Source organism: Erpetoichthys calabaricus, chromosome 16 (assembly GCF_900747795.2).
Source record: "Erpetoichthys calabaricus chromosome 16, fErpCal1.3, whole genome shotgun sequence".
Lineage (NCBI taxonomy): Eukaryota > Metazoa > Chordata > Cladistia > Polypteriformes > Polypteridae > Erpetoichthys > Erpetoichthys calabaricus.
In genome coordinates this window covers 74,345,997-74,359,950 of record NC_041409.2, presented here as the reverse complement: position 1 = coordinate 74,359,950, position 13,954 = coordinate 74,345,997, and the positions used below count along the sequence as shown (strand labels likewise).

General features: G+C 38.0%; 1 protein-coding gene across 1 annotated transcript in view; it reads left to right on the top strand.

Annotated features, from left to right (window-relative positions):
* The window catches only part of lrrc9 (leucine rich repeat containing 9), a 215,435-nt gene that overhangs the window by 71,718 nt on the left and 129,763 nt on the right, over positions 1 to 13,954 (top strand). Inside the window, 2 exon segments of the mRNA XM_051920105.1 lie at positions 544 to 607; positions 6,423 to 6,493. Coding sequence (XP_051776065.1) covers positions 544 to 607; positions 6,423 to 6,493 — 135 coding nt within the window.

Here is a 13,954-nt window from a genome sequence, read left to right as displayed (position 1 = left end):
AAGGAACCACACAATCCAGTAAAGAACCATGAAATGCCATTAAAGAACCAGACTTTTTAAGAATGTAGATGCAACTTTGAGACAGGAAGCCATGCTGTCCTCACTATTTTCAGTCTTGTGTTTGTGAAGCACAAGACAGTAAAGTGACGCATAGTGAGGCAGATGGGAAGTCAGTATCAGGGGATGATCTGCATTAAAAATAATATAAAAACACTTGTATTATTTAGTATACTAACAAATAAACAATATTGTTTTTCATCTGTTAAAATGTACAACTGTTACAGAGCCTTAATCCTTGTGCTCTTATTTTGTAATATTAATGAATATGAAGGCCATTTTTGTTTAAATATTTACAAGATGGTTCATGGAGAGATGATGATGGGTCCTTGTTTTCTTTTTATTCTGTAAACACTTGATATCTGGGAAGAAATGTATTATTATTTCTGTGTTATATACTTAGACATGCTCTAGATGAACTTAAATGGCAAAAATGGTGCTTTATGAAATACAAATGATCATCTATTTCTATAACTTTCATCACAGGGCTTGAAAACCATACAGAGTTTGAGGGAGCTGAATCTTGCAGACAATGGTATTGAAAAAATTGGTAAGTTCTAAATAACAAGAATTCTGGGGAAGCTAAAACTGACAGTCTGCACTCACTGAGCCAAATCAAATCTCCTTTTGGGTGAGGTGCTGTTCAAAATGTGTTTAGTTTTATAGAAATTCAATTTTTGAAAGCACACACAGCATTTCTGAGAGTTTTACTGAAATATTAGGCCCAGTGTGTCTGTTTACATTAATGTAGGTGTAGATTATAGTGGACAGATATTGGCACATGACAGAAGCTTGACAGTGAATTGTTTCTAGTAGGAGTAAATACATAATAATCAATACTTTATAAAGAATGCTGCTAATGTCTGATGTATTAAGCAGTGACCAAAACTGATAAACTGTAATTAGGGAGGGTCAGACCCTGTTGGTCTTTCTTTATTCTACTTAAAAATAATAAAAATACACTTTATTTATATAGCACCTTTCCGATGCTCAAGGCACCTACTTTTCTTAGCTGTACTCCCACTTCAGATTGCAAGAATTTTAATAAAAATCCAAGAGCTTGTAGAAGCCCTTCAGAAAGGACACATGATGAAAACTGAGCAGAAAGAGCAATCACAACGTGCTCTATAATTTTAAAAGTGGACAACGTTTCAACCATATATAGAAAGATCTCAGATCATAATAATGCTTTAAACATTTTGAGCATACTGTATAATATTGAGCCTATATATATATACTGTATATATATGTCTGGAAGTGAGCGACTGTGACATCACAGGCTCAGGAGTATAAAGGTCACAATGAACAGTTTCTATTCATCTGAGTTCACAGAGTAAAATAGGAAGGGACTGGCACATTGAACTTTTGATTGTATTCTTAGCCAAGGAGTGATTGCAAATGAAATATTGACAATGATTTAAAATTGTGATGTTTGGGTTGCAAGCTATGAAGCTTTGCCTGATTTCTTGTCCGCGTCTCATTCTTAATTATTTTCTGCCTCACTCCTTCTGGCAGAACACTCTATAGAGAGATCTGGTGTCACCAGGCTATTTTGGTGTGTCATGGGAAAGAACAATCAGTGATTTTCTGTTTATTTATTTATTTTTTGTAATTAATTTATGTTAACATTATAAACTTCTTTGTGTTGATTTATTTAAAAAATTATATTAAGGTCCCAGATTTATTATAGACAGAAGAGTAATTTAGTAATGTTTTTAGACTACTTCAGGCTACTTTTTTAAAAAAAATTAACATTCACCCATCCATCAGGCCTTCCATTTACATTAGCATTCAAAAGGCTGGACACACCCAGATGTCTTCATGTTTTTGATAGAAATTGATAACTTTTTTAATCAAGAAACTAATAAATTGATTTTAAAACAGAGCCAAGACAATATTGGTGTTTCTAATGGCTATTACGACTTGAAATGAAAATTGAAATTGAATTGAATTGAACTGAAACTGAAAATTTTAATTATTATTTACATATGACTGCAAAGCCCCATTTTCAGCATCCATTCAGTGTCCTGATATCCAACACCCTTAGCTTATCCTTAGTTATTTTAATTAACAAGTTCAGTTCTACTTTCAGAAATGGCCAAAATGAAACAGTTTTCTTAAGAAAATGTCAGTTTGTTGTAGTTTTGCAGAATGAAGGTTATTCCCTGCGACTATTTGTCAAGAACTTAGTGTAGTGCTGTCTAACTGTGAATTGGACTGTGCAGCTTAAGACCATGGATGGAAGACTCAATCAGACGGCTGTTGCCTTGTAAGAAAAAGCCACACCAGCTCTCTGCGTCTCAGCCCAAGGCTCCACATTCGGACTTTCCCAGGTTTCCTGAGTCTTTCTATGTCTCCATCTACCAGTCTGACACATCCCACACACTGTACTTGATGCCCTGCTGCTTTCCCTGCTCATATTCCTTTTTTATCTAATGACCAAAGCTACTCGTGCTGCTCATTCCCACTCCTTTCAGCAATGTAACATTAATATTTAATCACATAAAAAATGTTCAGGTGAAGTATCTGTTTTACATATTTCATCAGACATGTATTTCCAGTCTAATTTGAAAAGAAAAGTGATTTTTATTGTTGGATGAAATTTTAAAATTGAATTTCTCATCTTTTAATGGTATTAAAAATCCTGCTCCACTGTTTATAAAGATCTGATGAAATAATTGTTGAATTTTCTCCAAACTTTAACTCCAAAAAAAATCTTGCTTCAGTTTAAAGTTTGCAGTTTAAGAGAAAATGGTATTCAGACAAAGGAATGATGTAGTGGGCTATAGGGGGTCTCTTTGTACTGTACATGCACCCTATAAGGTCTTTTACAATGAGTTTTACACAGTCTGCTGACAGTCGATGCAGGCTAAAGCACTGCATCAGTAAGCTGGCACCCTGCCCAGGGGTCAGATTTATAAAACAGGTTTGAAATGTGTGTACACAACTTTCCATGCAAAAGTTGGAATTTATTAAAGAACATCTGACAGAATATTGTGTGTATATTAACTGCAACTCTGACCATCAGTACACTGGATTTTGGAGAAAGTGGGAAGCAGCGTCATCCTCGGTCAAGTAGGGAAATGCACCCAAGCCAGCTAAATGACAAATTACACATGTAATAATTTGTATCACGAGTAATTATTATAATGTTTAATGATATGACAAACATACTAAATTTAAAAATTGATAAATATTATGTATAGACTCTATTTTAGTTCCCTTTTAGGATGGTAAACGCTGCTTATTTTCCCTGAAGAACCTTTTTTGTTTTTTTGTCCGTTTATACAGTTAGCTCCATAAATATTTGGACAGAGACAACTTTTTTCTACGACAATGATATTTAAATGAAACAACTCAGATGCAGTTGAAGTGCAAACTTTCAGCTTTAATTCAGTGGGGTGAACAAAACGATTGCATAAAAATGTGAGGCAACTAAAGCATTTTTTGAACACAATCACTTCATTTCAGGGGCTCAAAAGTAATTGGACAATTGACTCAAAGGCTATTTCATGGGCAGGTGTGGTCAAGTCCATCGTTATGTCATTATCAATTAAGCAGATAAAAGGCCTGGAGTTGATTTGAGGTGTGGTGCTTGCATGTGGAAGATTTTGTTGTGAACAGACAACATGCGGTCAAAGGAGCTCTCCGTGAAAGTGAAAGAAGCCATCCTTAAGCTGCGAAAACAGAAAAAACCCATCTGAGAAATTGCTACCATATTATGAGTGGCAAAATCTACAGTTTGGTACATCCTGAGAAAGAAAGCAAGCACTGGTGAACTCAGCAACACAAAAAGACCTGGACGTCCACGGAAAACAACAGTGGTGGATGATTCCAGAATCATTTCCATGGTGAAAAGAAACCCCTTCACAACAGCCAACCAAGTGAACAACACTCTCCAGGGTGAAGGCATATCGATATCCAAGTCTACCATAAAGAGAAGACTGCATGAACGTAAATACAGACTGTGCACTGCAAAGTGCAAGCCACTCATAAGCCTCAAGAATAGAAAGGCGAGATTGGACTTTGCTAAAGAACATCTAAACTAGCCAGCACAGTTCTGGAAAAACATTCTTTGGACAGATGAAACCAAGATCAACCTCTACCAGAATGATGGCAAGAAAAAAGTATGGAGAAGGCGTGGAACAGCTCATTATCCAAAGCATAGCACATCATCTGTAGATAGATAGATACTTTATTAATCCCAAGGGGAAATTCACATACTCCAGCAGCAGCATACTGATAAAGAACAATATTAAATTAAAGAGTGATAAAAATGCAATGTAAAATACGGTGGAGGCAGTGTGATGGCTTGGGCGTACATGGTTGTCAGTGGCACTGGGACACTAGTGTTTATTGATGATGTGACACAGGACAGAAGCAGACGAATGAATTCTGAGGTGTTCAGAGACATACTGTCTGTTCAAATCCAGCTAAATGCAGTCAAATTGATTGGGCGGCATTTCATGATACAGATGGACAATGACCCAAAACATACAGCCAAAGCAACCCAGGAGTTTATTAAAGCAAAGAAGTGGAAAATTCTTGAATGGCCAAGTCAGTCACCTGATCTTAACCCAATTGAGCGTGCATTTCACTTGTTGAAGACTAAACTTCAGACAGAAAGGCCCACAAACAAACAGCAACTGAAAGCCGCTGCAGTAAAGGCCTGGTAGAGCATTAAAAAGGAGGAAACCCAGCATCTGGTGATGTCCATGAGTTCAAGACTTCAGGCTGTCATTGCCAGCAAAGGGTTTTCAACCAAGTACTGTATTAGAAATTAACATTTTATTTCCAGTTATTTAATTTGTCCAATTACTTTTGAGCCCCTGAAATGAAGGGATTGTGTTAAAAAAAATGCTTTAGTTGCCTCACATTTCTATGCAATCGTTTTGTTCACCCCACTGAATTAAAGCTGAAAGTCTGCACTTCAACTGCATCTGAGTTGTTTCATTTAAAATTCATTGTGGTAATGTACAGAACCAAAATTAGAAAAAAGTTGTCTCTGTCCAAATATTTATGGACCTAACTGTATGACCTACCTGTTGTCACTTCACTGGATTAGATACCAAAGTGCAGTAAAAACACAAACGTGACTCACTCGCTGTTTACAGAAAGTTCTAAATCTCATGCCCTATAGCCTGTTAATAACCTAATGGTTTGAGACGACATGGCTTGTTTGCCACTGTTTGAAGACTATGCAAATGGTCAAATAGAAAGGGAATATGCTTTTTTTTTTGCACATGATGATGACTGTCTTATGAACCGATTTAGGCCCCCCAAGGCTTGGAACTAAGCGTTATTGCGCAAATCATTATTAGAAATCGGACTCTACCTGCTCATATTCAAGTTTTAACAACGCTTGGCTTTCTGTCAACATATATCTACCTAGAGGGAACTGGCCAGGAGGTCAGTGAAATCTCAGCCAAGCTTCAGCTCCATTATGCCTGCTGTGCTGGAAGCCATACACCTACTGACAAGGCATTACATTCAGTTTCCATATGGTTTGGGTACACATGCCACCGGAAAAAGGTTATTTTTGGCGTGTCCCATTTCATAATGTAATCGTAGCAATTGACAGCTCTCATATTGCAACAAGGGCACCTACTGAGAATGACGCTGCTTTTGTTAACCGCGAGCAGTGATATTCCATTAATGCACAAGAAGAAATTGACAAACATCTTGGCTTGATGGCATGGCTCAATCAATGATTAATTTCTTTAAAGGCAAAGTAGCACTGACAGATGACTTGCTGGTGGTGCTGTATGTGATGGCTGGCTTGTTGGTAAAGTAACAGGTTGAACCCTCAGTTTTTCATATGGTCGCTTATATTATTCATTAAAGCAGGAATCGTGTCATTACACGTGCCAGGTGGTAGTGGCTACGTGCTCAGACAATGGCACCTTACTGAACTCCTGATATGCAGGTGGTAGAGTCCGGATGTGTCAAGTGGGAGGCTCCTTTACCAGCATTATGATTGGATATGTATGAAGCTGATTAGCATAGTCCATATATGGTTATTTCAGAGTGGCAACTAGGCGGGGCTTGAGGTGCATTCACGTGTGCACATTTACAAGTTGGTAGATTGTGTAGAAACATGTGTATGCCAGGTTTTATGAATTCAATTTTTTTTTTTGTGTATGCATATTTATGTTTTTTTGCTTACGCATAATTTCATGCTCAATTCCACGCAAAACTTTTATAACTGAGACCCCAGAACTGATTCTCACACATTGCTGCTATCATGTGCTTCCTTCTATCTGGATTAGGCAGGTTCAAAAATTGAATGGATGGTCTACATTAATGAGTATTTATATTTATTTTTAAAAACTAATGTGTTTTTCTCCTTTCCTATTCCATTCTAGGTGAAAGTCTTGATTCAAATTTGCGTCTAGAAAAACTGAACCTCTCTGGAAATAAACTATGCTCCTTTAAGGTCTGTAAAAGCATTTTTTAATATTCAGTAAAACTAGAAGGTTTGCCAGATTTTCTTACTGAAGAAGACGTCATCTGAGAAGTGGCAAATAGTTTGGGTTATAATAAAACAGAGGTTTTGGTACTGCTTGTAAAACTTTGATGGATTTGCTTATTTTGTCAAAGAGGTTTATTTTGATACTTCAATTTGGAAGAAATCCTAAACAAAATATGAGCCACCCTATTCTTTGAAATTTATTGCAAACTTAATTCTTAAATGTAACCCTAACTCTAAATATGATGCCTTCATGATGGCTGCCAACTGAAAGTTACACTCTCCTAAAAATAGTTGGACAAAGTAGAATAGAAGGACTGCTCTTAACACATATTACAGTACTAGGGGGCTCTGCCCCCTGCTTGCTTTTCTCACCAACCCCTGGGCGGGCGCTACATGCTAGCCAGTTCGCTGCTCTGCCACTCGCGTATGGGGAAGCGGATGTACAATTTAAACAGATTGTTATTTTCATGGGAATTGTTACAAATGGATAATAGACCTAACTATTTTACATTACAGCGAGTAATTAACCAGAGTAAAAAATAATAAAAGGTAATAAATTAAAAGAAAATTGTTTCATGTTGCGTTAGAGATATTCGTTGCGTTATATGTTTTCATTCTGTTTGGCTTTGAAATTTACATGCAAATACTTTGTAAACTTTCACTTTTACTGTAAAACTTCAGTAAAAACAATATTTGGAATTAACTTTTCGTCAGTATTGCATTGAATTTTGATTCCGTGTTTGGAGTTACATCGTGACAACGCAATGTATAACTGCCGTGAGTAAATATCGTTTCTTTTTCTCTAATAAATAAACCGACTTTTTCGAATGTTTGTCCCTGTGATTTGTTAATTGTCAATGCAAAAGCTATTCTAACAGGAAACTGTAAACGTTTTAATATGAATGGCATATCAAGATCTCCTTTGGTGTCTGTTATCCGTGGAAGATGTACTACATTACCTTTCTTGTCTCCTGTTAAAATTTTACATGTCAGAATTGTTCAACCAATTTTGAATGCAGCTAATCTTGTCCTATTTCATACCCCATTACTCATACATAATTCACGCAATAACATTGAGATACATCCTTCTTTCAACAGTAATTCGGCCGGTGGAAGACCAGACGGTGTTAATGGTTGTAGATATTCAATGGGATATTGTAAGTTGATGTTTTCATCTTCTGCACCATCACCACCAACCTTTTCAGCATAGTCTATCAATACGCATTTAACCAATTCGCCATGTAACCGATCAACAATATTTGCATTAATTCGTTTGACTTCATCGTTTCTCAGTGCTAGGATTGCCTGTGTACTCATTTCTTCTGTTGAAAACCCTTTGGAATTAAATTCTTCAATAAGATTTGGACATAATAAGTCTTCTTTAATTGGGAACTTAAAGTGAGGAACATGTAAAAATTTATAAGAGATGAGAGTGTAGGAATTGTGTCTGACAAAAGCATTCACATGAATGAGAGGTGAGAGTACCGTGTGTGTGGGCCGTTAACCTGAAATGATTGAGAGGAAGGCGAGACTTGAAAAAATCTCTTGGCAATAGTCTTGTCTCGTCTCAAGATTTTCTTTTATAATAGAGAGATATGTTATAAAATTAACATGAAGCACTTTATATACACATATGCTGCTTTGGCAACATGAAACTTACTGTCATGTTTTTTAATGTTTAAACACTGATTTTGTTGGAAGTACCAATACAGTAACTATATGTTTAACTTTATCGACCATTTGCATTTTTATTCTTGTGAGTAGTTATGTAGGTAGGGGTCCCAGTGCACTGCTTGGCCCGGGGGCCTATAATGCTGTTAAGACAGCCCTGCAAATACCTAGAAAGGTCATTGTATCCATTCAGTTATGAGGCATGGGATTTGATTATGAAAATCTGAGGAGGGACACAAAATTTCCTTGAATCAGTCAATGGCCTAGGAGTAAGGTGTAGTTCTGGGATATGCTCATATGCCTACAGTCTGGCTAATCCGTCATCAGGCATCATTGAACGAGTGCATATTTTTGCCTTTTTTTCCTACAATCTTGGATGAAACATGGGTGATTTTTGGTTATTTCTCCATGCTGCCACAACAGATTTTCAAGAGCAAAGAGTTTGTTTAAAATTTTGGTTTTTGCTTGGTAAAGCCACTGCTAAAGCAATGACTGTGATGGAACAAGCTTTTAAAGACCAGACAATGAAAAAAATGCAAGTGTAAGAATGTTACATGCGTTTTAAGATGGGCATTATGTCAGACAAAGATTCACCATGACCTTGCTGTCCTTCAGTTTCTCTATTAGTTGAAAATGTTGTGAAAATTCAAGAAGCAATCCTGGTTGCTCATTGTCATTCCATTGAACTAGATCAGTGGTGATCATCCTAGCTGCAGGTTTTTGTTCCAACCCAATTGCTTCATGAAAGTCAATTATTGCTAACGATGTCCACACTGCTCAGTAATAATAATAATAATAATGCATTTTATTTATATAGTGCCTTTCCTATGCTCAAGGTAATGGCTCCTTATTAGCAATAAGATGTAAATGACAAAGGAACCAGCAGTTCTCCATCTAACTTGTCTTCCTTTACACCTGTGTTTATTCATTGTGCACTATCTGGTTTAACTGAAGAGAAACAAGTGAAGGACTGAAAATTACTCATTTGTTTTAAGTTTCTAATCATTTGGATGTTATTAGTAGAAAGGAAAAAATCTACAATATAAGGATTACTGGAAATTGCAGAATTAAAACACTAACAGGCCATGAAATTAAATAAGACCTGTTATTGGTAAGGATTGTTTTCTAATTAAGAAACTGGGCTACAACAAAAACCTGTAGCCCACTGCGGCCCTCCAGGACTGACACTGCCCACCCCTAAACTAACAGAAATCATTGGTGTTTCTTGGATTTCAATATTCAATGGATTTTAACACAAGATCTTAAGATATGCCACGGCCTGCAAAATTTGTTCCCCCAAATCTGGTGAATGACAGTCATATTGCTGTGTGTCAGGACTTAAAAAAACAAATATAGAAATGACCCAGGATTTCTGTCTAAGGTCATTACAGCTGACGGCAAAGCCCGGAAACTAAACAACAATCCAGACAGTGGAAGATACCAGCATCTCCAAAATCGAAAAAAGTAGGTCAAATCAATTCAAATTATTACATATTTCAACATTGATGGACTTGTTCATAAAGAGTTTGTTCCCCATGAACAGTCTGTTCATCAGCAACATTGTGTTGAAGTGTTGAGGTTTCTACAGGAAAACTTCAGAAAAAAAATGCTCAGAAAAGTGCTGTAACTAAAACTGGATTTTACATCAGGGCAGTGCATCTACACACACTGTGTTGTGAGTCAAAAGAGTTTTTGACCAAAACCAATTTGGTTGTTACTTTGCACCACCTCGGATTAACCAGATCTCAAATTGAGACTGAAGGGAAAGAAGATTTGCTACCATGGAAGAAATCCATGAGAAATTGCAGACGGCTGTAGACATGGCAATGAAAGAGGAGTATGGGAAATGTTTTCAGTGCTGGGAGGAATATTTTGAAAGTGACTTAAAGGGAATCGCTGTATGTTTTATAATAAAGTCTTTCTTTAACAATTCCAGGAATGTGTGGGTCGTCCTTTGTACATTCAAAGGAATTCAAATGAATGCATGTTGTGGACACCAGGGGTTGCTCCAGCTCCCCAAACACCCAATACAAACAGGCACAAAGGCACAGATTGTCTTTTATTGTGGGAAACGCTTTGAATCAAGTGTTTTCCACCACTGCCACAATATAATAAAGCACAAGATAGCACCCAGCAACTCTGTTTTCTGTCTGTCTCTCACAAGTCACTGCTTCCTCCACTCCTCCTCGCAAGCGTCGTCCACCTTCCTCCCAACTACCTCCAAGGCAGGCAGCTCCTTTTACCTTCCACCCAGGAGTACTTCCAGTCTTCCGTACACTTGGTCTGAAAGTACTTCAGGATGAGACAGAAACCCCATAAAAAAGGGCTTCACAGTCTTTGCAGCACCCCCTGGTGGCACCCACAGAGTTGTAGAATTCCATGTCTCATGCTGCCCTGTGGGGATCTGAGGCACTGCTGCAACATCAGGCATCCTGGGGGAAATAATGCCCTGTGCATGCTCTCTCCTTGGTCCTTCCATCTCATGGGTGTCCCAGCTGGGTAAAGCTGCCAGCCGTCCCCTACATTGTTCAAGCCAAGAGTCTCAAAGTCTGTGGAAATATTTTTTAACATCAAACATCATAGAAATCAGTGGGAGTTCAACCTAAAGAAAATAACTGTCAGGCATATTATGGATTGAAAATTAATAATGAAGCATTTTATATCCTGTGCCATTATGGTGGACCCCAACCACTTCACCATTAAGCAAAAATCTTAAAAACAGAGACATGCAGGATCAAAAGCAGCTCTTGCTACAAAGAGGTATGTTTTGAATGGTAGGTACAATAGACTCAAATATCAGTTTGCTGTCTACCACATATTTTTGTATATTATTTGTTTAAATGCAGTTTTCTCACTTTTTTTGCTGCTTTTAAGTCCTCATATACAGCAATACGATTGCAATAACAAAGTAGAGAATTTTGATGTACTGGTTTCAGATGGGTGTTCCCTAATCCTACAATCAGTCGTTGTCAATATGAAGTTTGCACGTTCTCCCAGTGTCTGCTTAGGTGCAGGTTAGATAGGTGAATTTGTGATTCCAGACTGAGGCCTGTGTGAATGTGAGTGTCCTCTGACCCTGTGGTGGGCTGCTGACCTGTCAGAGACTGTTTACTGTTCTGCCTCAGTGCTGCCAGAAATCCCATTGAATTAAGAGGACCTGAGAATGTTATGTAATGTATGGCTTCACATGGCAGCAAAAGCCTGAACGCTGCACATTTCAGCAAGTGTGTTTTGACCGCCATCTTGCATCCTTCTGGAGTAATACCTTTATGCACAAGAGCAATTTTTAATGACTGAAGTGCAGTCTGGTAACTGTGCTTCTCTGTATTACTTCACCTCTCTCTCCACTCATCCACTGATTCCATGGATGTTTCTCCTTGACACTCTGATTCATAGCTTAGCAACTAACCTCTAGTGTTTCCCTGAGTCAGCTCGGCTTCCTGCATGGCATCCCAGAGTGTTTCCTGGCTCAGCTGCTGACTCCCAGTGTGTCCTGAAAATGCTGATCTTGGAAGTGAAACAATTGATGCCTCATCATGTACTTCAGCTCCTAATGCTCCCATAGCTTATTCATTAACCCTCTGTGTGTCCATGAGTTAAGCCACTTAACCACTGGTGTCCTTTAAAGAGGAGGTATGATGGACAAACCACCTCAGGATCCCAAATTAGAACCCACTTCAGTGCCACACTAGTTTTGAATTGGGTGGAAAAGTGTGAAGTCCTTTACAGTGGCTGCAGTGCCAATCATACCACCAAACCCAGAGTTTTCCTTGCTAGTTGTAATCAGTGAGCCTTCTGTCAAATTCACTAGAATTATTATACAATGGATTCAGAAAATATATTTAGACCCTTTCATTTACTACACACTTTATTGATTTATTTTAAATGGATACATTTGCCATTTTTGCCCATCAATATACACTGAATAACCCATAATGACAAAGTGAAAACATATTTTCAGAAAAGCTTTCAGTTTATTAAAAATCAAAAACTGAAATCTCTCTTTCATGTAAGTATTTAGACCCTTTAGTTCCAGTTGCAGCAATTAAAGCTTAGAGTCTTCTTGGGTATGTCACTACAAGCTTTGCACACCTTAATCTTAGCAGTTTATTCCATTCTTCCTGGCAGATCCTTTCGAGCTCCTTTAGACTGGATGAGAATTGTCTGTGAACTGCCATCTTCAGGTCTCTCCACAGATGTTCTGTGGGGTTTAAGTCTGTGCTTTGGCTGGGCCACCCAAGGACAGTCAGAAACCTGTCACGCAGCCACTCCTGTGGTGTTGTCTTGGTTCTATCTATCTATCTATCTATCTATCTATCTATCTATCTATCTATCTATCTATCTATCTATCTATCTATCTATCTATCTATCTATCTATCTATCTATCTATCTATCTATCTATCTATCTATCTATCTATCTATCTATCTATCTATCTATCTATCTCATTTGGTAAACTCTCAGTGAGAGTTTGCAACTCTACCACGATTGGCTGATTGATGGAATGCTGCAGAGGTAGATGTCCTTATGACAAGTTCTCCCATCTCGTGGAGGACCACTGAAGCTCTGTTAAAGTGACAATTGGGTTCTTGATCACCTCTCTGTCCAAGACCCTTCTTGTCCGGTTACCCTGGTTACTCATGTTTTCATTCTGCCATTATGGGTTATTGAGTGTAGATCGATGGGCAACAATAGCAAATGTATCAACTTGTAAATTAAATTTGCAACACAATAAACAGTGCAGAAAGTGAAAGGGTCTGAATACTTTCTGAATCCACTGTCCTTTCTGTAGCAGAGTCATTAAGCAGATGTCTGTTCCTAGGCTTCTCGTGTGTTCACATTCTAAGTTGCTGGATTTTCAGCACTGCTATTTTTGACTGTTGTCTTTAATGCTTGATTAATTTTTTATTACTTTGGTAAAGCTGTTTTCCCATAATTGCAGAATGCTATAATGTGACTTCACTGCTTTATCCATTTAAATGGTTATAAAAAATTGAAATGATTTCAGTCTAGATTATTCCTTTAAACACTGCACAAATCTTTGTTGCCTATTTAGATAAAGCTTAGATTTGAAATGCTGAAATTCTTAAATTTAATATCATGTCTAATTTGGCCTTGCTGCTCCGCAGTGGTACTCCTGTAGGAGTTGCAGGGATTGAGGTCAAGGGGGTCTCTTTGGGGAAAGTGAACTGGTGGATAGTGAATCTATCCATCCATTTTCTTACTTGTTGAACCGGTTCAGGTCGCAGTGGACACAAGGCTAATGAACTAGTCCTGGAGGGAGTGCCCATCAGTCAAAAAACCATTTAGCTTTTTGCAGAGGAATTGTGTGTTCCTTTGTAATCATTTTCATAGTAGCGTGGCATTATTCTGTCTCTGTGCCTCTTTGTGCTCATCCAAAGCAATCTTCCTTATCTCACTGCTCCTTTTGTAGAATGCTTGCTTGAAATCCATTTTTTAGAGTCAACTTTAAAAGACCTACTAAGGTGTGACATTATATTGTGATCTTCGCTGGCCTAGTACGAGTGAGCATGTGGTGGAGAGTGTGAGGCAGTGTGCCGTGGAAAGTGCTAATCCATCATGCAGGTTTAGCTCCTACCTTGTGCATGATGTTTACCACAGTCATAGTGTTGGAATAAGTGTTTTCAATAAATAAATAAATGGTGTCACACATGTGCATCGGAGGTTTGATTTCTGGGCTCATCTGAGGTAAGCGCTTCCACTTCAGGTCTCAAGGGGGCGTGGCCCCTGATGGT